This window comes from Phalacrocorax aristotelis, chromosome 8 (genome assembly GCF_949628215.1).
Source record: "Phalacrocorax aristotelis chromosome 8, bGulAri2.1, whole genome shotgun sequence".
NCBI lineage: Eukaryota > Metazoa > Chordata > Aves > Suliformes > Phalacrocoracidae > Phalacrocorax > Phalacrocorax aristotelis.
The window spans coordinates 4,386,885-4,408,059 of record NC_134283.1 but is presented as its reverse complement, the minus strand read 5'-3'; the positions used below and the strand labels follow the sequence as shown (position 1 = coordinate 4,408,059).

At 45.2% G+C, this 21,175-nt stretch overlaps 2 protein-coding genes across 8 annotated transcripts in view; one reads left to right on the top strand and one right to left on the bottom strand.

The window, feature by feature from the left end:
- Positions 1-8,441: 8,441 nt before the first annotated feature.
- HSBP1 (heat shock factor binding protein 1) lies at positions 8,442-11,332 on the bottom strand. Of its 2 annotated transcripts, none has more exons than XM_075101274.1 (4): positions 11,201-11,332; positions 10,474-10,540; positions 10,134-10,292; positions 8,442-8,715 (listed from the first exon to the last, which is right to left on the bottom strand). In XM_075101274.1, the coding sequence occupies exons 1-3, from the start codon at positions 11,243-11,245 to the stop codon at positions 10,174-10,176; spliced, it is 231 nt and encodes a 76-aa protein (XP_074957375.1). In that variant the 5' UTR covers positions 11,246-11,332; the 3' UTR covers positions 8,442-8,715; positions 10,134-10,173. The 2 variants fall into 2 exon arrangements, with proteins under 2 accessions (XP_074957375.1, XP_074957373.1); XM_075101272.1 differs by having other exon boundaries at positions 10,173-10,292.
- Positions 10,837-21,175, top strand: part of WFDC1 (WAP four-disulfide core domain 1) — a 140,049-nt gene continuing 129,710 nt past the window's right edge. For 3 of the 6 annotated variants that reach the window (XM_075101266.1, XM_075101265.1, XM_075101263.1), the window contains exons 1-4: positions 10,871-10,973; positions 12,099-12,197; positions 16,608-16,764; positions 18,079-18,196. The gene's annotated coding sequence lies outside the window, so the exon portion shown is untranslated. Of the gene's footprint in view, positions 10,974-11,362; positions 11,680-12,098; positions 12,198-16,607; positions 16,765-17,416; positions 17,492-18,078; positions 18,197-21,175 lie in introns of those variants that run through there. The other 3 variants (XM_075101268.1, XM_075101264.1, XM_075101267.1) reach the window with 3 other exon arrangements.

Below are 21,175 nucleotides of genomic sequence, written 5' to 3'. Positions count from 1 at the left end.
ACTGGCACTGAATCATATCTACACGTTCATTTGGAGGGGTGAAGACTTGCATCTATGCCAGCTGGGTTCTGAGACATGGATATACATGCTCTATGCTGCCCCCATCTACCTGTGCCTTTCAAGCAATCATCTGCAATATTCCTCCTTTCTTAGAGGCATTTGGGGAGGATGTGAAGAGTTACCACCCTGTGCCTTCTGCAAAGAGCACGAGTACGTGTTATATCCCTCTGCTAGACAAGCAGTTAGTCTGAGATGCTTGGGGATGCATATTCTGATAGTGGACTATATTTATACACAATATGTCTCAAACAAGAAAAGGTAATGAATCACTTTACTAGCTGTATGCATGCAATTAATAAGGCATTAATAATACAGGGGATGGTAGCCCCTGTGTTAACGTTGCCCGCCGGCTAATTTCCTGTAAATAAGCTTCTCAAATTTCACTCATTTCTTTGCCAACGTTCAGAATACAAAATCATTTACCCTGCACTGGTGATTCTGTCTCCCTGTTCATCTCGCGTGTGGTTTCCTTTAGTAGCAAATGAATGGAACTCGGGGCCACGTTAGAGGCTTCAAAGCACGCGGTGTGCTTCAGCGATCCAAACGCCTTAATATCTTCTCATTGCAGGGTCGTACACAGTGAAACAAAGTCAGAGCAAAGGCTAGAGGAAAGTTTGCAGAAGCTGGAGGCGCAGGTAGCGCAAAGAGGAAAATGAGCAAATAGCCTCTGGCACCTTCACACTGGGCTATCTGGGTCCTAAGATTTCCGTAGCGCGGTACGTGCCGAGCGCTTGCTCTCCCTGCCTGGAGACACAGGCCGTTCGTGTAACAGTGCAGTTTGAAGAGACTTAGCTGATGCCCAATAATTTTAGCATTCATGGCAGGAGGACTGCTATACTCCCTGCAGAGCTCTACGCTCACCTGTTACTGATGTTAAATAATCATTCATTCCAGGTATAAGACACGGGGTACCGGTGGGGAAAATCTGCAGGAAAAGCCAGCGAGGTGAGTACGTTTGGGTATTAAACATGTCTGAGAGAGATTTCAAATTCTAATCATGACTTTTCCTGAAGTATTTGTTCTGCCCTATCAGCTAATACAGCAATGGTGCATGCATTAACATCCTGAAATTGAAATAGAGATCAAGGGTATAGGGTATAAATTGGTTTTAGAGCATAACGTTAAATAATCAAACCATGCTGGAGCAGCCTCTGTGACAAAATTACTTATATTTTTGGTGCTGCTTTTTAAATGTGATTATGCATTTTAATTGTTTAACTTCAGTCTATGGAGTAGTTTCAAAGATGTTTTAAAATAACTTATGGCATGTAAAGCCTCCTGATTTTTAAACATGCCTCAGGTCCAATAAATCTGTTTTTCATTTTCCGCGATGTCTGAAACAGTGACTTTGTTCAGTGCTTTCAGGGGGTGGAGCAGGATTTCCTAAAACACTCTGGATCAATGAGGCTACAAATGCGTAAAGACGGTAGAAATTTCCATTCTGTTTGTTGTCTTGTATCATGGGAAGAACACAAAGCTCCTGTAAATTTTGCCACGTATGGAAGAACAGGATACTTCTAGTCCGAGCCTTAGAAGGAACAGCACCGGGACATAAAGGGCCACCAGATAAAGTTGCAAAGGTAACTGGTTTGTCTTGCTCCGCTCCTTCAGCCATTCATCTTGTCGGTATCTCCACGAAGCAGAACCCGATCCCCGGTTCCAGGTGGCCCAGCTGAATGCAGAACCAATGACGAACCTCGGCGAATGTGCTTCAGCAGTGCCATGTCCCCTCCCACGAACATGAGGCGGGAGTGGGTTAATCGGGAAACACATCTCACAAGCTCAGCAATGTGTGAAAACTGAGACTTAAATCTGCACTCTATTTGGTTTTGCTCCTCACTATTCAGAGAGCAGAAAATCATAATTTATCGTGCCAATTGTCAGTATTTATAATCAAATCCTTGCTTAAAACACCGGAAAGATGATAAAAAAAATAAATGGCAGATGGTGTCATTCTGCTAAATATTGTTTACTGTTGCCTGTTGTTTTAGAAGTACTCAAAATGGAATTGAAACAAGAGCTTTATGGTGTGAGCGACAGACCTTTCCTTCAAGGGCTTCAATTTACTACATTTCTTGCCAATGAGTGACAGTAATAATCTAACTCGTCAATCACATTGAAACGCAAAGAGTGTCTTCAGTGGGGACGAAGGGGGGAAGGCCTTGATCACGTCTGGGGTCTCTGTGAAGCAATTAAATCTTCATGGTCATATTCACTTCCACATTGCTCAGTGGTAAAGTCTTAAACCGCTGTCTTGATCTTTATTTAAAAGTTGTTCTGCCCTGAAAGAAAAACAATGTTAATGTGAAGGCCTTGTATAAAAATTAAATTAAGAGCATTTAAAACCAGATTATCAAAGGTACCCAAATCATCTCCTCCACTGCCACCCGCAACGCTCAAAGAATTGAAGAGCTCTTGCTTATAGATTCTGTACTGGTTCTGAATACATTTTTTTAATTAAAATGTTCACTTAAAACAGTGAGAATTGGGGCTACTCATGAAGAAGAGCACGATTCTGTACCTTCTCACACGACAGGGTAACACTAATAATTTGGAAAAAAGGACTTGCAAAGAATTTCCAGAGCAGTGAATCCTGTTCAAGGATCTATAGTTAATTGTCTTTTAAGATGCACCCAATTCTCAGCTGCACGGTACGCTTGTCAAATTTATTAAAATGACACATCTATTTGTAACCCTCTGATAAGAACCTGATTAAATTTTTTGCCTGACTTGTTGGAGATCCCAGTGGTGTCCCTTCTAATAAATGTCAATTGCATTTGTCATTAAATTTAACATTTGCAGTCCCATTAATTTTTTAAGAAGATTTGGTCTGATTTATAATACATTTGTGTGTCAATAGCAGGAGGGCTGGCCTCACTGGAGACAGTGCAAGGGTGTGGGTTGGCTTTCCCGCCTTATATCCCATTGACGTTCATTAACAAACACTCTTTCGGTTGTTGGAACTAGGGGATTTTTTAAAGGAGAATAACATGACTGAGGCCTTGTACTTGTGTTTCTCAGCAGGAATTTAGGCAAGCAAGCACTCAGGTTGTTTTACCTTTGGTGCCCAGTCATTTGCAGTAAAAATTTACTGCTCTGTAGAGCCAGGAAGAAATTCATATAGTTTTTCCTGAAAGATCTGGTGATGAGCCTTGAAGACTCTTCCTTCTGGTACTTCACAGGTGAACAAAATCCTTGTAGAATCAATCTGTTTGCAAAGATGGATGACACTTGCACTTTGGGGCCTTAGATACTTAACTATCGCAGTGCCCTCTGATTTTTTTTCTTATTGCCCTCTAGCTCTAAAGAATACTTTTTAGCATGAACATGTTTTGAAGAGAGAATTTGGCTGAGGTTCAGCCTCTTACAGTCTAACTGAACTGGGCACCTGTTGTATAATACAGACTTCTCCTGTTTTATAGCCCTTGGCAAACAAAGGTAGCTGCTGTTCTGCTGTTGAGCGGCCTCTGGGGAAGATAACGAACCCTCCTTCGTTATTGCCACTAGGATGTGTTTGATGTCCGAGCTCAGACCACGGTGGACACTTCATCACACACAGTCTTCACACGTGGGGTCTAAAATGCCTCGAAACTAGGAGCTAGCCTCCGGTCTTACAGTTGGTCTCTTTTAACTCCGTGTTATCAGTTGCTTGAATTTTCCCAAACTATACACTGCCTGTCCTGGATGTCCCTGGCCTCCTGACTTCTCGAAGTGCATATATAAACAAACAGACAGGCAGAAACATCCTGGAAACCTTCTAGTGTTGCTCCTAAAGAGTGGATATTTCTATGCCGGTGGATAGAGAACAGCTGAATTCAGTGATTTCCTCCAGTGTGGTGGTGCAGGTTAAAATGCAAAAAGCTTCCCTAATATGCTTTAATGAGACAGGGATCTGGGCTTCAACGCCAAGCACGTCTGCAACAGAAATAAGTGAAATATTTATTAGAGCTGCGTGGGAATCAGAAACTTTTATCCAATGAGAAATTCATATTCTTAGAGAAGGAGGAATTGGACTAAGGAGGAATGTTATAAGCAAAACCTGAGGTGCCCTGCAGGTGAGGTACTCCGAGCCCAAGCAACTGGAAATGTCAGCGGGCAGAATACCAGGCGGGTCTTTGTCAGTAACCCGCCTCGCCTGAGCTGGGGAGAGTCCTGCGCGCCTTGAGACAGCATTTGGACAAACATTTCTGCCGCGCTTGACACCCACACATACGCTGCACCAAAACTCGGGATACCTTTTGCTGAACACGAGCAGACTGTGCAGCGTGTGCTTTTTTTCAATCTCAGCGCTTAAGGGAATTCAGCTGTGAAGGCGCAGATCTTATTTTGCAGGTACACCTGCCAGCCTACCTGTTTTGGGAGACAGGCAAGTGCGACATAGTCTGTCTCAAGGGTTTTTTGCAGGTCGCTTAACAAAGGTTGAAAACTAAGGCCTGGCTCAGCCACTGATCTGCTGTGAAGCCTTAAGTAATTTGTCTCCTCTCTTCTGCCTCCACTTTTCAAGTAGCTCCTTGCCTGTTTTCTCGATTTTGACCCTAAAACGATAGATTATTTTGCTGTATTTTCTATACCTGCACAGGGGCTTGCACGAAAGGGTCGTGGGCTTTCCATCCAGGTGTCGTATTAACACCTATGAATCTGAGCCCTGAGAAACACTTAACTCCATCGCTTCTCCAGCTGCTCTTTTCGAACAGGATTTAATTGCTTGAGCAAGGATTATATATTCTACAGCTTTGTAAACTGAAGAAATTTTTACGTATGTAAATACTACAAGAGCTTGATAAATAAAAATGCCAGGTGTGTAGCAAAAAGACATAAAAGATTACTTTCTCCTAATACATGTGCATTTTTTTGAGAGACAAGACCTGTTAAACCATTCTATCTTGGTGTGCTCCTATGATGTAAAGTCTCTGTTCCCATGCTTTATTTTCCTAATGACCTGATTTCATCAACTCTACATCAGAGTCAGAAAAAAAAATCTCAGCAAGCATCAGGTCTTTTCAAAACACGGTAAGGCTTAAAGCTCAGGAAGGGCTTTGTGTATCCTATTAATTTTCTTAATTGTAAACACAGCTTCAGTGCCTTGTGTTATAACCACATTTCAAAACAGCATGTGGCTCATTAAAGTCCTAACATCTGAACTTGTGCGTTAAAGGTAACCAAATAATTAATCTGAGCGGTGTTCCTTCTGTTAGTGAGAGAGGGCCCACTAGAAGGCAGTATCTGCTAGAGAGTTATAATCTCGAGGGAAACTAAAAAAACTCATTAAATAATTCCATGTGAATAAGTCCAGAAAAACTGCAGCTAGATGTCATTTTAGAGAGAGGACGGGCAGCGTCTCTGGCCTTGGTTACAGGTGTTTCACGGCAAAACCACACGGAATCAAAATTAATTTCTTTTTGAAGGCACAAATCAAATGTATTTACAGTAGGAAGGAATGAAGTTAATGAGCTTTCAAGTTTGGAGGAAGAACGACTGAGCGACTCCAGCCCTCCCCCGGGTCTGGCAGGCAGGCGGGTTGGGCCTCTCACGGATTTCCACAGTAATCTCAGGCAACCCAGTCCCCCGTGCCTCATTCAGCTAAGGAAAGGAGCCAAGGGTACCTTCCTGCGCGGGTCGAGCTTAGCCTAGAGGAGGCCAGATGACATGAATTTGCACAAATGCTCCCTATCTCCGCTGCCAGCAATGGGGTGTGAGAATTGCAAGCTGAAGTCCCAACGCAGGCAGCAGCGCGGGCAATGGCCTGTGCCGCGCACCCAGGACGCCTGGGATCGGCTCGGGGAAAGGCGGGCTGCGAAACTCGTGCAGGCAGCGAGTGTCTCTGGCCTTTAACCAGCCTCACTTAGCGCATGAATCATATTAGATTAGATCATATTAGCCAACGGGGTAGCTGTGTGCAGTCTTATTTACTGTACGTTGTCTTTAGGGCAGAGATTAAATGAAAAATCCTCTTAAGGAAACTGTAATGCTGGATCACGTATCAGCGGGCCTAAGTGGTTCAAAACATGGATTTATTATAACGCTGTTCCTCTGTACCGAGAGAGAATCATTCCTGCTATAAAAATAGACGTTAGGACACCAGGCGAGACGAGACAGGAGTTTCAAATTTATTTCTGGTGCCCGGTGTAGAACACACAGGCCACTGTCCCAGTTTCAGCTGGGATAGAGTTAATTTTCTTCATAGTAGCCAGTACAGGGCGGTGGTTTGCATTTGTGCTGGGAACAGTGGTGATAATGTGGCGATGTTTTAGCTGCTGCTGAGTGGTGCTTACACTAGCAAGGACTTTACCAGCTCCCCACGCTCTCCTGGGGGCACCAGGGGTTGGGAGGGGACACGGCCGGGACAGTGACCCCAACTGACCCAGGGATGCCCCACACCACATGGCGTCAGGCTCAGCACATAGAGCTGGGGGAGGAGGAGGAAGGGGGGATGTTTGGAGTGATGGCGTTTCCCTTCCCAGGTCACCGTTAGGCGTGATGGAGCCCTGCTGCCCTGGGCATGGCTGAGCACCCGCCTGCCCGTGGGGAGGAGGGAATGGATTCCTTGGTTTGCTCTGCTTGTGTGCGCGGCTTTTGCTTTCCCTATTAAACTGGCTTTATCTCAGCCGAGTTTTTCTCTTTTACCCTTCCAATTCTCTCCCATCCCACCAGAGGGGAGTGAGCGAGCGGCTGCGTGGGGCCTGGTTGCTGACTGGGGCTAAACCACGACAGCTACACAGCTCCTGCAATCTTCAGCTTGTTAAATTTATGAGGGAAAAATACCCCCACTGAAAAGTGTTTAGAACCTTTCCAATGACATGAACACTCCAGCTGCTGCTTAAAGCTGAAATAATTTTCCAGTAAGTTACTCCGACACAGTGAACTTCAGGAGAGCAGGCCTGCTGCCGCTGCGGGTAGGGCAGTGCGAGCAAGGTCAAGAGCGACTGTTTCTCCCACAGGAGGAAGGCGGCCAGAAGAGACCGAGTAGCTGTGCAAGCACCACGCAACATCATCCTCTGCTTTAATACTTTCCTGTGAATTTGGTCTATGCTGTCCTTACTGAGTAAAATCCAGACCTGGCAGGGCTCGAATCGCGCTCACCCACGCATTACACCGAACCCACCTATATTCTGGACTATATCCTGGCAGCTTCAGCTGCTGTAACTCACAACTAAATACAATCTCCCATATAATGTCATATTTATGCTAGATCTTCCTTCAATATATATGACCTGACTATTTGTTACCACATAATAGTTTATTAGAGTTTTTTAAACAACATTACAAAGAGCCTAAGGCTGGTATCACAAGTCATATCGATACATACCCTACGTTCACAAAATTCCCCTATTATTACAAGCTTTTATTACAATTTCCCCTCAGTTTTGAGAAACGGCCTGTCGTGTTGCCTTCCTGATACACAAGCACTACCCTGGTGGCGGTCAAAGGGCACGGTCCGCACGTAACCACTGCCTGCCCCACGCGTGTTCTTCGATCTCCATCCCAAGCTGGAGGAGCGCTGCAACAACTGTCAGCAGGATCCCGCGTCGGTCATTTTTCTTCACAAGCGGCACAGCAAAAACTCTTCTAAACCCACTTTTCATTGCCAAAATACTCTAAAGTAATTGTTAAACTCCAGGCCCATGAATGTGGATATGATTATAAAAGCAAACACCTTTCTAAATCAAGTACTTTGAACAGTTCCAGCTAGTTGTTAGTCAAAGAGAAGCAAGGCTTCACAATTCGACCTGGCTGCTCTCCCTTGTCGTCACTCAAATCACTGCTTTGTTAGCAAACTGTTTCACACAACGAGCCCGCGATTGAAACCGGGGGCACGTGCAGACGCTCACGCAACCCCACCTGTTCTGCCCAGTGCCGCTACTCTCGTCATAGTTCCTGTTCAAAGGTGACGCTAAATGACAGTTGGTTTCAAAGCAGAGAGTTTTACAGTGCTACAAAACTTAAATCCCACAGTGAGAGTTTTTCAGAGCTGGTAGTTCCTTGGCTGCCTAAATACAACAGATTTGAAGGCAGTGGCCGCTCAGCTGCGTACAGGTGCCTCTGATGTTAGGTCTGTACTTGTGGTTTATGTTCTGACACCCAGGTAAGGTAACACCAGGAGATACAGCTCCGACAGTTAGTGTCTTACGTTTGCAAAATCACCTTATTACATTTACGAGAAATCAACACAGAGTCCTCCGCCCGTTGAGTGGCTGACGCTCAGAGCTAAGATCAATGCTAAGCTTCAATCTAGCGCTTCGCTCCACAAGGTTACGCAGGACAAGCTAAGATTTTCATTTGGTGGGAGTCACAGGATGCTCAGCTATCAAAAACGAAACAAACGTCTAGAAAAAGTATAGGAAGGAGAAAAAAGTGACTTCACAAAAAAATACACCCAGTACTGATCCATAAGATCTGTGTTTTAATAACACAACAAATTGATCCTCATAACAAGAATTCAAAAAGTGAAATTACAGTACACGAATCAAAATAGAAACTACCCTACCCCTAACTATACAATATACATTAGGAATGCAAGCTCTGCAGCAATATAAAAATGCTTTTACACACAGTAGTTGCAAAACGCTGTTCTGTAATTCCAAGGATTTGTAGGGAAAAAAAACAAAAACAAAAACCAAAGAAGTCTTCCGGGATTCCTCTTAAGTTATTGGCAACCTGTTGGGGAAAAAATAATTTTAAAAAATATATTACTGAGAAGCATTAAGGGAATCATGCTCACCAGAAATTCTAATTTGTGGGGTTCAGGCTAAGGCAGCTGGCACCGGGGGCGGTGAAGCCCATAATAATTTGTGTTTCTGTCAAAGTGTCACAAGAAATAGGTACCTGAACAAGCAAGACGGACACCTGTTTCAAACACACAGACCTATTATACAGGCTGTGGAGTATTCTAGACCTGAGCTCAGAATTTTGAGCCTAAGAGAGGCTGAGACACATCTTACTTAGCCACCTTAAAAAAAGAAAAGTTAGTCTAACACAATACATCGAGTATTTTATTTACCAGTTGCCTTCCATGGATAACAAAAGTAAAATTCTTCACAACCTGAAGTGAAATCTTAGTGCTTATAGATTATAATTAAGCACCACACACCCTCCTTATTTATGCCCTAACAGTTCTGGCACTCTTGCATTGCCCTCGTCTTCTGAAACGCCTTTAGCAATTGTAAATGCTATGCGTGGTGCTGCCTGACCACTTGAATATATTTACACCTTTTTGTACTAGATTTTAAACTGCTGCTTGCCAAGTAGATGAACCATCTACTTCTCCAATGTTCTTGTGTAATATGGGAGCAGGTTATCGATTTAGAAATTAAGAGGAACATGTAATATCATCACATTTATCTTTCAGTAAGAAACTTCTTCCTCCAGGGAGTGCTGCCCTAGAATATGCCTCACCTCACACCTGAGCGTCATCTCATACTGGCCAAGCCAGGACCTGCTGCTCTGTGGTGGCACGTGCGAGTCACGTACTCCCAGCAAGCTCCTAACGTACACGGGAGGGATTTAGAGCTGACCATCAGCGACTCGCTCATTAGCCCCCGTGCAGAGCACCAAGTCACAAGCTTGAGGAGCTTGGTAGGTGCTGAGGCCTACAGGATGCAGCACAAGACGGAAGCATAGCACCACGCTCATGCTACCTTTCTAGCTATGGGAACCGGAGCAGGTGTTGGTAACGTGCATGAGATTAGGGTCCTTTTCAGAAGGCTCAAATATGAGGGGAGAAGGGAAAAGAACAGCTCGCTCTGCCACCAATACTTTCCCCATCTCTTCTCCTTCCCAGGCAGCAGAGAGTCATTACTTCAGATCTTACTAGGAATACCAGAGTGAACGTCTAACAGAGGATGAGAACAGCTATCACACTTCCTCAGAACTAACTAGACATGAAGAAAATAACTCTCCTCCCAGTACTGGTGAGGAAAACATCCTTGGTGAGGCAGCTGGTAGGAGCTTGCTGAGGAGGGCTTCTTAAAACTGCTTGTATTACCACGTACAGAGCTGCTCTGCATGAATTTCAGGCTACCTCACAGATCAAAGGAAAAAGTCCATCTACTTTAAAGTCAATAATTTCAAGTGACCTGAGGACTTGTTTCAAAGCCAGCAAGCAATTGTCTCACTTTAACTCTTGTTAGTAGCAGGGGTCTTGTTCTCGCCTTCCAATTCTTCCACTCCCGCTTGTGTCATGAGGTCTGCTATGTTCTTCTCCAGGTCATCTATGCGACAGCTCATGTCATCGAGTTCACTGGAGTTAAAGAATATGACTGCGATCCATCAGTGGTTGGGCTTCTTTCGTTTGTTTGCTCAAGCTCTGATGGCCACTTTAAATTTATCTTACAAATCCCACTAGTAAATATACTTTAAAATATTTGTGCATCTTGTAAAGTTTAACACCCATCTGACTTTAAGAAAAAAGGATATTTCTTCCAATTATTTGGTCAGACATGGTTTGAAATTTGTCCTGCATTTGCTGAAGCAACGTCTGCACCTAATAGAAAGGAAAAAAAAGAAGGCTGTTTTGTTGTCATTAGCGAGGTTGTTACAGAATTTAATCTCATGTAGCGAGGCAAGTACATTGTTTTCTTCCATTGCTGAGCTCAACTGTGCATAAACAATATCATTACGTATTTATGTATCATTTTTACATATATGTACAAATGTACACAGAGGAGAACCGAGGCTCACAGTAAGCAATTTTAGACCTAGAAAACGCCTGCGTTCCACAACCAGGACTAAACCAACAAGAGCTGCCTCCAGCGCCCCGCGTTCACCACACGGTGACACCTTCCTCGCTCGCTCCCTCGCTCGCACCTCCCCTCCCCGCTCCCAGACCCACACCACGTCCCTCCCAGGCACAGCAACTCCGCCGCACGCCAGGAGCCCCCGCTGCCCCGGGAGGCGGCACTAACGGAGCACTTCAGGTAACCGGGCGGCTTTGGGGCTGCGATGGGAGACACGGCGGTAACCGCGCTCCGGCTGCCCCGGGGTAACGCCAGGCCCGCCGGCGGGGCGAGGCCGCGGGCGCCCGCCCGGGCCTCTCCTCAGGGCGGCCGCGGCCCGCCCGCCCCGCGCCCTGCGGCCGCCCCGGCGCGGCGCTTGCTGCTCCCCACTCCCCCGGAGGCGGCGGGGCCGGCGGCGGCGGCCTCACCACGGCGGTGAGGTCCTGCACCGTCTTCGGGTCGGTCTCGGCCATGGCGGGCTGGGGCGGGCGCTTCCCTCACGGCTCCGCGGCAGCGGCGCTTCCGGGCCGCGCCCCGCGCCTTCCGCCGCCGCCAGCCGCGAGAGGCGAGGCCCCGAGGGGCGTCATGGGAAGTGTAGTCCGCCCACCGCGGGGCCTGAGGGGCGGCCGGCACCGGGGGGGCGCGGGCGGCGGCGGCAGAACCTGCCGAAAAGCCCCGTCTCCGGCCGCCCGGCCCCGCCGCGGCGGGGAGAGCCGCCCCCGGCCTCTTCCCCTTCGCCGCCGCTGCGGGCGCCGCGGGCGGTGAGAAGTGGGGAGCCCCGGGCCTCCCCTCCGGGTGTTGCCTCGGCGTGGGAGGCCGAGTCTGGTGTAACAGCGCGGTGCACGGCTGCGGGGGAAGGGAAGGCGTTAAAACATGGCTTTTTTCCCCCCGAGCGTGGAGTTTACGGGTAATCTTACACTTAGAATGAAAGCTTTCCTCACAGTGAGATGTAACAGGTCTGCTCCTGCTCTTAAAAAGTAACTTTGCAAGCTGGGGAGATGACAAATATATTTCCTCAGCTGAGAAACAGTGCTGTCTGCCGTTTTATCATTTAATTTAAAAGGGAAAGAGCGGTTAAGGCTGGCCAGCAAACACGTGCAGGTAACCTGGCTTCAGAAAGGGGCTCGCTGGAGGCAGGGCAGCCTTGCAGATAAGCGCTGGGAGCCTCAAGTGTTGCGTAAATGGATTGATGGTTAAGGGGAATATAATATTGTGGCATATTGTCTTCATGAAAGAAGGTACAAATAACAAAGCTGCATGCTTTGTTATATATATATGTTATATATATATATATGTTATATATATATGCATGTATATTAAATTCAGGTCTGCCACAGATGAGTGACACAGTCTTTAAGATACTCTGAAGCTTCGTAGGCTGGATTTTCGCAGTGGGGATAGACCCCGGATAAGCGTTTCCTAAGTGTAAGTTCATAGGCTTTTTAGACCAAAACTTGTAGTTTTTGTTTGTGACGTGAGCGGATGTTTACACAGCTTGGTTATTGTGTACTGAGATTGGAACTGAAGTTAACAAAACCATTGAATTTGTCAATGAAGAACGTTTTCCATTAGCAGCAGATGATTCTCAAATGTCACATTTCGCCTGAAAGCCAATACAATGCGCTGACACACTCTGCCTTATCCCATAACTGGTAACAAATGTGAGATGCAGGGCGTTTGCATTATTAATGTGCCTTTTGGAGCACTGCAGTAGTAATAAAAAACTACACGGTGCCAGTTTTGGGAAATTTTGTTGTCTATTCAAAAGTAAATATGGCTTCTAGGTCTGAAAAATGCTAAGAAATTAACTCCAATTTATTTGTTTGATGTGTTTACCAAAGGTGGTTGTTTTTGCAAGTGCTATTTTGAATCACAGAAACTATTGCTTTGAAAAGGCTGTCTCTTGGTCTCCTGGTGCACGTCAAAGTGCAGATCTCTCTGCTCCCCGACTGCTGCTGTGAGCCCCGTGGCAGATGGTGGTGCTTACTGGGGTGGGCTGTGGCTGCTGCCCACCCACTCCAGACCCCAAAGGATGCGGCATAGCAGTGTCTGTCCGGGGACCGTGTCGTCCCCCGCATGCTTTTGAACAGGGAGACAACACGGCGCTCAGCGGCACGGGCTCTCCCCCGTGTGCGGGGCTGTGTGTTGCTCGGTCAGGGGATGCGTGGCTTCCTGCAGGGAGTCCAGCAGATGCAAACACAATGGGGAGAGACGCCCACGGAGCCGGAGAGGTCCGACAGGTATGCTTGTGCCTTCTCGCTCCGAGCTGAGGGTGATCTTAATTCTGTTGTGTGTTCTTCTGGCAAAACTAAATTGCTGCATCCCATTATCTTCTTAGTATTTGCTATATAGGAAGTGCAGGAAAGAGGGGAGCTCTCAGGAAGCCGCTTCACATATCAAGCTATCGGAGGCTGTTTCTGGCCTCCTGACGCAGTGACAAAGCTACAGCCTGTAGCTGGATGCCTACCAGGAGAAGACACATGGTCCAAGGCCCACTCCCTGCAGCAGTTCTCCAGGAGTTTCAGCAGGTGACAATGCACATGCGTTATTAGTAGTCCATCATTTCACAAGAAAAAACAAAGGATTGGCCTGATTTTCCAGCATTTTTCTTGTAGATGATTTTGTTGCAGCTTGATCTTGAGAGTGAGTCATTGCTGATTTGACTTCACCACTTTGTGACCGTGTGAGCTGCGCTGACCCTGGCTGGACACCAGGTGCCCACCAAAGCTCCCCTGTCGCTCCCTTCCTCAGCCGGACAGGGGAGAGAAAATGTAAGGGAAGGCTCCTGGGTCGAGATAAGGACAGGGAGAGATCACTCACCAATTACCTTCAGAGGCAAAACAGACTCGACTCGGGGAAATTAGCTTAATTTATTTCCAATCAAATCAGAGCAGGGTAATGAGAAATAAAACTGAAACTTAAAAACACCATCCCCCCACCTCTCCCTTCTTCCTGGGCTTAACTTCTCCCCCGATTTTCCCTACCTCCTCCCCTGCAGCGGCGCAGGGGGACGGGGAGCAGGGTTGTGGTCAGTTCAACACGTGTTGTCTCTGCCGCTCCTTCCTCCTCGGGCAGGACTCCTCACACTCTTCCCCTGCTCCAGCGTGGGTCCCTCCCACGGGGCGCAGTCCCTCAGGAACAGGCTGCTCCAGCGTGGGTCCCGCCGTGGGGTCACCAGTCCTGCCAGCAAACCTGCTCCAGCATGGGTTCCTCTTCACAGGGTCACAGGCCCTGCCAGGAGCCTGCTCCAACATGGGCTTCCCATGGGGTCAAAGCCTCCTTCGGGCATCCACCTGCTCCAGTGCGGGGTCCTCCACGGGCTGCAGGGGGGATATCTGCTCCCCCGCTGACCCCCACAGGCTGCAGGGGGGATATCTGCTCCCCCGCTGACCCCCACGGGCTGCAGGGGGGATATCTGCTCTCCCACTGACCCCCATGGGCTGTGGGGGGATATCTGCTCCCCTGCTGACCCCCACGGGCTGCAGGGGGACAGCCTGCCTCACCATGGTCTTCGCCAGGAGCTGCAGGGGAGTCTCTGCTCCAGCACCTGGAGCACCTCTTCCCCTCCTCCCTCACTGACCTGGGTGTCTGCAGGGCTGTTCCTCACTTCTTACTCCTCTCTTCAGCTGTAGTTGTGCAGGCTTTTTTCCCCCCCCTTCTTAAATACATTACCCCAGAGGCACTACCGCTGCTGCTGATGGGCTCGCCCTTGGCCAGCGGCGGGTCCGTGTTGGAGCCGGCTGGCGTTGGCTCTGTTGGACATGGGGGAAGCTTCTGGCAGCTTCTCACAGAAGCCACCCTGTAGCCCCCCACCCAGTCCCCAAACCTTGCCAGGGAAACCTCATACACCATATTGTTACTAATTGTGGCAAGTTAAGATGAGGCATGTTATAGGTTCTGCTGGTGCCTCCTCTCCCTCAGACATCCCAGTACCATGTCCCACCTTAGGGTAAGGACAAGCCCTAGAGGGTTTTGTCGTATCGCTTAAAATGTGCGTCTGCTGAACTGGTGCAAAGCCCCTGTTACGCAGGGTCAGATCAGACTAAATAAGATGATTCCTCAGGCCGTTAAGATTTTTAAAAAGTGTCGAATGGATGCACGCATGTTCTCATAACTTCGGGACTGTTTTTTTCATGTCAGAATAAAATATTTTCATTATTCATTTGCGTCCTAGCATGGCACAGTTAAACAATGACTCAAAATGTGCAGGGTTTTGTCTCCTTTTTGAGACTGGACTGAAAGAAAATGCTATGCACGGAGGACTGGTAGGATTAATGGTCCTTTCACAGTCATGTTCAGAGATTACTAAAACAAATGGAGCTGTAGAAGGCTGACTTCTCCTGCTAGCTTTTTACTGACAAAGTCTTAATTAAAGTATACAGAGAAGGAGGAGCTTAAAAATTTACAAAGAGCCTGTTGCTTTCTTCAAAATCAAGGGAAATTTACAATGATTAATTTAAAAACAGTGAATGAAACTCCTTTAAAATGTGGGGATATGTAATTCCGAAGTAGAACGGTTGGGCCTCACGCAGCCCTAAGTGATGGTCGGGCTTTGTACAAAAGCCGGCAGACTTTCTGGTTTCCAGAGAACTCGAAATGAACTTTGCCTTTGTGGAAGCCTGACAGGCATTTCTGGTACTGGCGTCTTTAGGTCTGATTCAGTTCTTGTTCCTTTGGTGACGTAGGCTTAGGGTTCAATATAATTCTCATCAACTAACCACTTGAAAAAGGCTGTTAATTTAACAGCTTATTTTTGTGCCGGTTAATGCCAAAATCCCCTTAAGTAGTTAAAGCTGCAGAATTAATTGTATATTTGTTGTTAGGCTTCCTTTTCAGTAACCATGACACAGGGGTTGGGAGGCAGCTAATGAAACCTAAGTTTAAAAAAGCAGAATAAAATTTCCCAAAAGTAATTTTTGCAAAGACAGATGTTTTTGCAAAAGAGCCTGTTCTTACCAAAAACGCTCGTGGATTCTGTTATGACCTCAAATTTTTGTGGTCCTATATTTAAGTCTTTTAAATAGCAGCTCTTCCAGAGGACTGTGTTACTGGTAGAATCCTGGTGCATTAGCTCAGTGGTAACAGTTTAGAAAAGATTATATTATTACGTCTGTGTGTTCTGTGGGACAATAAATATGCGCTATACTTTAATTGCTTTGACCATCAGATCTTATTTGGGCTCCCTGACGACTTTCAGATAATTGTGGTAGTCCTGAGTATTACTTGGACAATGACCGTGCGCTCAAACTGTTGCAGCCATTCTTGCCAGCTCCCTCACTTGAGTGTGCTGAATTTATGGTTCTTAAGATACTCAGCACATAAAATCACAGATATATTTTTTGTGTTTGAGCCAAAGACTTACGATGAAACCTTGAGGATGAAATTTTAATATTTCAATTTCAGCCTGAGTTGCTCATGGCAGAAATTCTTGAGAAAATATAAAAGTATAACAAATCGAACTCATTACTTCCAGTGCAATAACGCTCCTTAGAGGCTGTCAAATATACATGAGGTCAGGATATATGAAACAAAGAACTGTACTTAGAAAACAACTGTCGAGGGAAAAGTAAACTTTCAATATCACGACTTGTGAATATTTAACTGGATAAAGCACAAATTATGGAAACAGCATAAACAGGTTTAGAGTAAATGTGAGTGATTTGTATTAAAACAGAAACAACTCACTGTGCTTTTTTCAGATTATTCTTCAGCAACTAAAACAAATAGCTTTTTTATGAGTAGTTTTCACGTGAATTTTACTACTGTTACAAAATGAAATATTTTTTGCTATAGTTATTTCCCTCTGATAATTAATCCTATATTTTGCACTTTCAGTCTCTGATTACCTTGCTGTTACCTGCCATCAGAGCTGATGGAGGAGTACTTCCCTGGGCACTTCAGGCTTTTTGGGCCATAGGAGGGACGAGAAAGACAAGCAGGGATTCATTAAGAGTGAACAGATTTCATTGCAGAAGGTCAGACCAGAGGAAAGGTAAGAGGTGGATATAGGAGGGATATTATCATATTTCATACATTACCCTTTCACTGTCTCCTTCCTCCTCACTCTCCCACGTCATCCTTGTACACAGGCACTTCAGAATGTTACTTCCTTAGCATTGCCACAAAACCCTCTGTGACTGAGAGGAGAAAAGCTCTTGTAGTCTATACTTTCCTGAAGAGAAATCTTGCTGATGGTCAATGACTGCAAAGCCACAAGCTCCTTCCAAAACTCTGCTGAGGTGCTGGAAGGAGAAGGGCGTTACACTGTTCTTCCTTTAGATTTACTAAGCTTTCAGCAGCAGAAAGCAATCAGAAACAATGCCAAAGTGTGAGGATGCATGGCAAAATCAGTGGCCTAATAACAACTGCTTTGTAATTCATGGTAATGTATGGTATTGCTCACTGGCATCTCTGGGGGAAGGGCAGGAGGAACTGTGCTCAAGGAACAACCTATAAGAGGACAGTGAAGAGATTATAAGATTATACTTTATCTTTAGTGGAAGCGATAGTTCTGTAAGGAAAAGGACAAGTCGTGTGCAAAATTAGACATTTTACTGGTAGAAAAGTCAAATAAATATAGGCACTCTCATTGTCAACAGGTGAGCCTTAAAAGAAATGACTAAGATATGTTTTGCTTCACGCAGCCATCTGTCCTCTGGTAGATTCAGTCTTTGGAGATGTTGGTCAACGAATCCATGATCAGCTCATGTATAAAACAGGTACATGATCCACATGATCAGCATGTGTACAATTCATCTGGTAGCAGTCCATTAAATGCAATAATTAAATTCACCAAGAGAAATGCATGATTGTACAAGAGCAAAAAAGTGTAGTAACTTTATAAAGGTATTTGGATTTTGGTATTTTTTATGTGGGGACATTTTAAATTAAGCATGAGAAAATACTGTGAGATGGGAGAGGTAAGGAAGGGTGGAGCTCAAAGAGAGTCTTGACTTTAAAACTGCGCCTTCCAGTTTTAACTCTGCCTTGATAAAATTTTCATGAGGACCACTGAATCCAGAATCCCATTATTTCTAATGGGCACAGCACTGAAGAATCAGGCTGTGGACTTGTTTCAGCTGAGTGCCAAAGGACGGGGAGCAATTCCTGCTGAAAAGAAAAAGCCTTTATTAGTGTGAAGTTGTCTGAGCTGCTCCTTGCTTCATTGCTACTGTAGCTAAGGCAGCAATAGGAGAAAAGAAAGGGCCATACTCTGCTAACACGAAGTATTGCTGTCCCATCTCCCTTGGGAGGCTCTAGAGATAACAGTCTCTCTGACACCCCTCTCTTTCACTGCCATTTTCAGGTCCATCCCTGACGTGTTGCCCCTTAGCACCAAATACCAGCTGTTTTTACTTTGAAGAATCGGAGAGTCCAACTTCAGTGGAAAGGAATGAGCTCTCTGGATGCCCAGTACCTTACAGGTAAAATGTTAATGAATGTAGAGATAGGAATCTTTCGTCGTCACTGTGTGCAGCGTGGACCATGCACCAAAACGAAATATTTTCTTCTCACATACATTGACATTTATGGCCTGAAGACCTTCATTTTTAGAAACTTGAAGCCCATTTTCTCCTTCAATTGTAAGCATTCCAGGGGGTATCTCATTAAGGTTCCTGAAAAGAGCAAGCATGCCACAGATACAAGGAATAATTGCGTTGTGCTAATTAAATGTAAGTGATTGGATTTTTCCATCAAGTAATTACTAGGAATGTTGGCTGAAATTTTCTTGGCAAAGGGAGGTTTGCAGTGCAGAAAGAGAGGAGCTCTTAATGGACATTCAATTTCTTCTCCAGGAAGAGATGCCAGTGAAATGTTTTGTACCTTGCAGGTTTTGGCTGTGGTGTAGGTGGTTGTTCATGGTGCTTTTTAGTACAGATCCCCACCTCTGTTAAAGTCACTGATGTGCTGCTGTTAGGGGTACTTGAGTGGCTGCTGTTATCCTAACCTAGGAGCTGCAAGGCTCCAGTGAGATATGGAGCTTGTGTACGGGAGCATTGGAAGTAATCTTCGTCTTGAATTCTGGCTTTTCCTGGTGATGCACCTTCAGAGCAGAGGCAGATCAAGCTTTTGTAGGTTGTCCTGCGGGGAGAAGAATTGGCTTTTAACTACAGAGAGATACACTTATGCATCAAGAGACATTTCAGTGCTTTATCCACAAACATTGCATTGATATTACGGTGTTGCTGCTGAGCACTCAAGGGTGGAGGTCAGACTAACATCTGACCCCCTGCAGTGCAAATCTGTTGGTTTTGGAGCCAAACCATTTTGAACTTGCCTTTGAGCGTGCAGTCTTAGTGTTCACGCTCCCAAATCAGGGAAAGGATAGTCAGTAAGTGCTAAAGAACGTATTTAGTTTTGCAGTAGTTTTCCTGAGCAAGGGGAGCTGGAGTTGCGCTTGGGCAGCAGGCTAGTTTACTTGCAGCTTTAAATTGAAATTATAACAAATAGAACACCTGTATGCTGTTTTTGTAGTCTTTGCATTTTGAGTCTAATCAGTCAAACCAGGGAATTGCTTGAAGGTTCACGAGGGTACAGTACAATGAAGTTACTTTATGGTTTAACTCACAGAAAGATAAGCCTGTGTCTTTACAGTTTTATCCTGGTAATTAGCCCTGTCTACTTCTTTGCCAAAAAAAGAAGAGTGTGATCCTGCACGTTACTGATTATCCACAGCTGTCACACGGAATTGCAGGTGCTGAAGCACCTCAGAACATTGCAGGATTGAACCATTTTTCATCTGCAGGCCTAGGTCAGTGTCATGTAGAAGGTGGAAAAACACAGCCTGCAAAACTACAGTAATTTCCTTGGGATAGACACTGTAGGTTAGAGAGTGTGCCAGACACTAATGAAATGTTGGCCAGTTTCTGGTTTAAATACTAAAAGTGCTCTCAGAGATGTTTGGGCTACAAATGAGGTGATAATATTTAATCTCAGCTGGGAAAGTCTGAAGAGCAAAAAATAAATTTAATACAAGGTTATAACAGCAACCTCAGTAAAAGACACAAATTATGTTGTTTTACTCCTGTGTAAAAATCCAGTGTGGGGTACGGGAAGAGAAGTGCTTTGGAGGGTACAGACTCCGGTGGGGTGAGTGGGGAATTTCCATCCAATGGTTGTTGAGGCTCGAGTGCTGTAAACTATATCCGAAAAAAGTGACTCTAACAACATGGTAAGATTATTTCACCTTTGTTTTCCTGAAAAATAATCATTGTTAGTTCTTCGATGTTTCTAGGAGACGTCAATACTGTTATTCTCGTGCCTTCTAACTCCATTCATTGTATTTGTCATTCTGTTAAAAGAGCTTCTGTGCTCTAATGATTATACATTTTTGTTCGAATTACAGCTGTGGTCTCTGTTTAATATATCTCCATGTACAACTTGTTTGCAGAAGTCCTCATTTCTCTCCACAAATATAATACAGTGATTTATTTCCCAGTTTTAGGATTTTTATGCACAACAATGAAATGTTCCTTTAATTTATTTCTTGCCTTCTGGATGAGCAGTTAAGTTTAGGTACGTCTTACCTTTTGAATGTTGACAATTTACCCAGAATTAGCTGAACATTTAAAGGATGACATTTCCCTGAATATTTCTTGAAGGATTCCATGGCATTTCTGCTGCTTCAAAGCTGGATGTATTTAATTATAAATACTTCATATGTGGAGGAGGGTGGGTAATTATTCTCAGTGCCTGTTCCACTAAGACATTTTTCCCTCTGTTATTGAGTTAAAAGAAGTTTGGCAAATCAATTACAAATTTACAACTGCATATCCTAGACTAAAATAAAGGACAGTAGATTTTTTTTTCTCCTTGAAATTTGAAAAGCTTCCTTCCAATTCCAACTCTATAAAGCCAGGAGAAAGACATCATTTGTAAATGGGCAGAGGTGCCACCTGGAAAACAAATGGACAACCGTGGAAGCCAGCAGGGAAGCTAGACCAGAAAAGGGGGCAATTGCATGGTTGTGCAGCCACTGTGAATAACGGGGTAATTATAAAGGCTTTGCAGAATGTGTAGATCTCTAACACTTGATATCCTGGGGCAGTGATAGCCAGTTCCTACTCTGGCTGAATCTGGTGTTAAATTCCCGTTGATTCCGGTGCGATCGCAGTTTGGTCAATGCTGAGCTCCTTTGCAAAATCCACCCACTGAGGAATGCATAAAAGCAGCGTTTGTTTGTTCAGTATCATGATAGGAAAGGAAAGGTTTTCTTTTTGCCTGCAACATCCAGGCAAATACGGGTGTACGTTTAGTTTCCCAAATTACTCATTAGAATGACTTCTTCATTTCCTGCCCAAACTGTGCACCAGTGCTCTCATCACATAGAAATCTGCAGCTGTCTCATCTGTTGTAGGTAGACTTAATATTCCCCTGTCTGCAACATGAATATCTCTGCTATA

Excerpts from the sequence above, each read along its gene's own strand:
- HSBP1 (XM_075101274.1), bottom strand. The coding sequence starts at position 11,245 with ATGGCCGAGACCGACCCGAAGACGGTGCAGGACCTCACCGCCGTG. Across the intron at positions 10,541-11,200 it reads TGCAGGACCTCACCGCCGTG|GTGCAGACGTTGCTTCAGCA; the intron begins GTGAGGCCGCCG and ends CCTTTCTATTAG. Across the intron at positions 10,293-10,473 it reads TGACCAAATAATTGGAAGAA|TCGATGACATGAGCTGTCGC; the intron begins ATATCCTTTTTT and ends ACTCCAGTGAAC.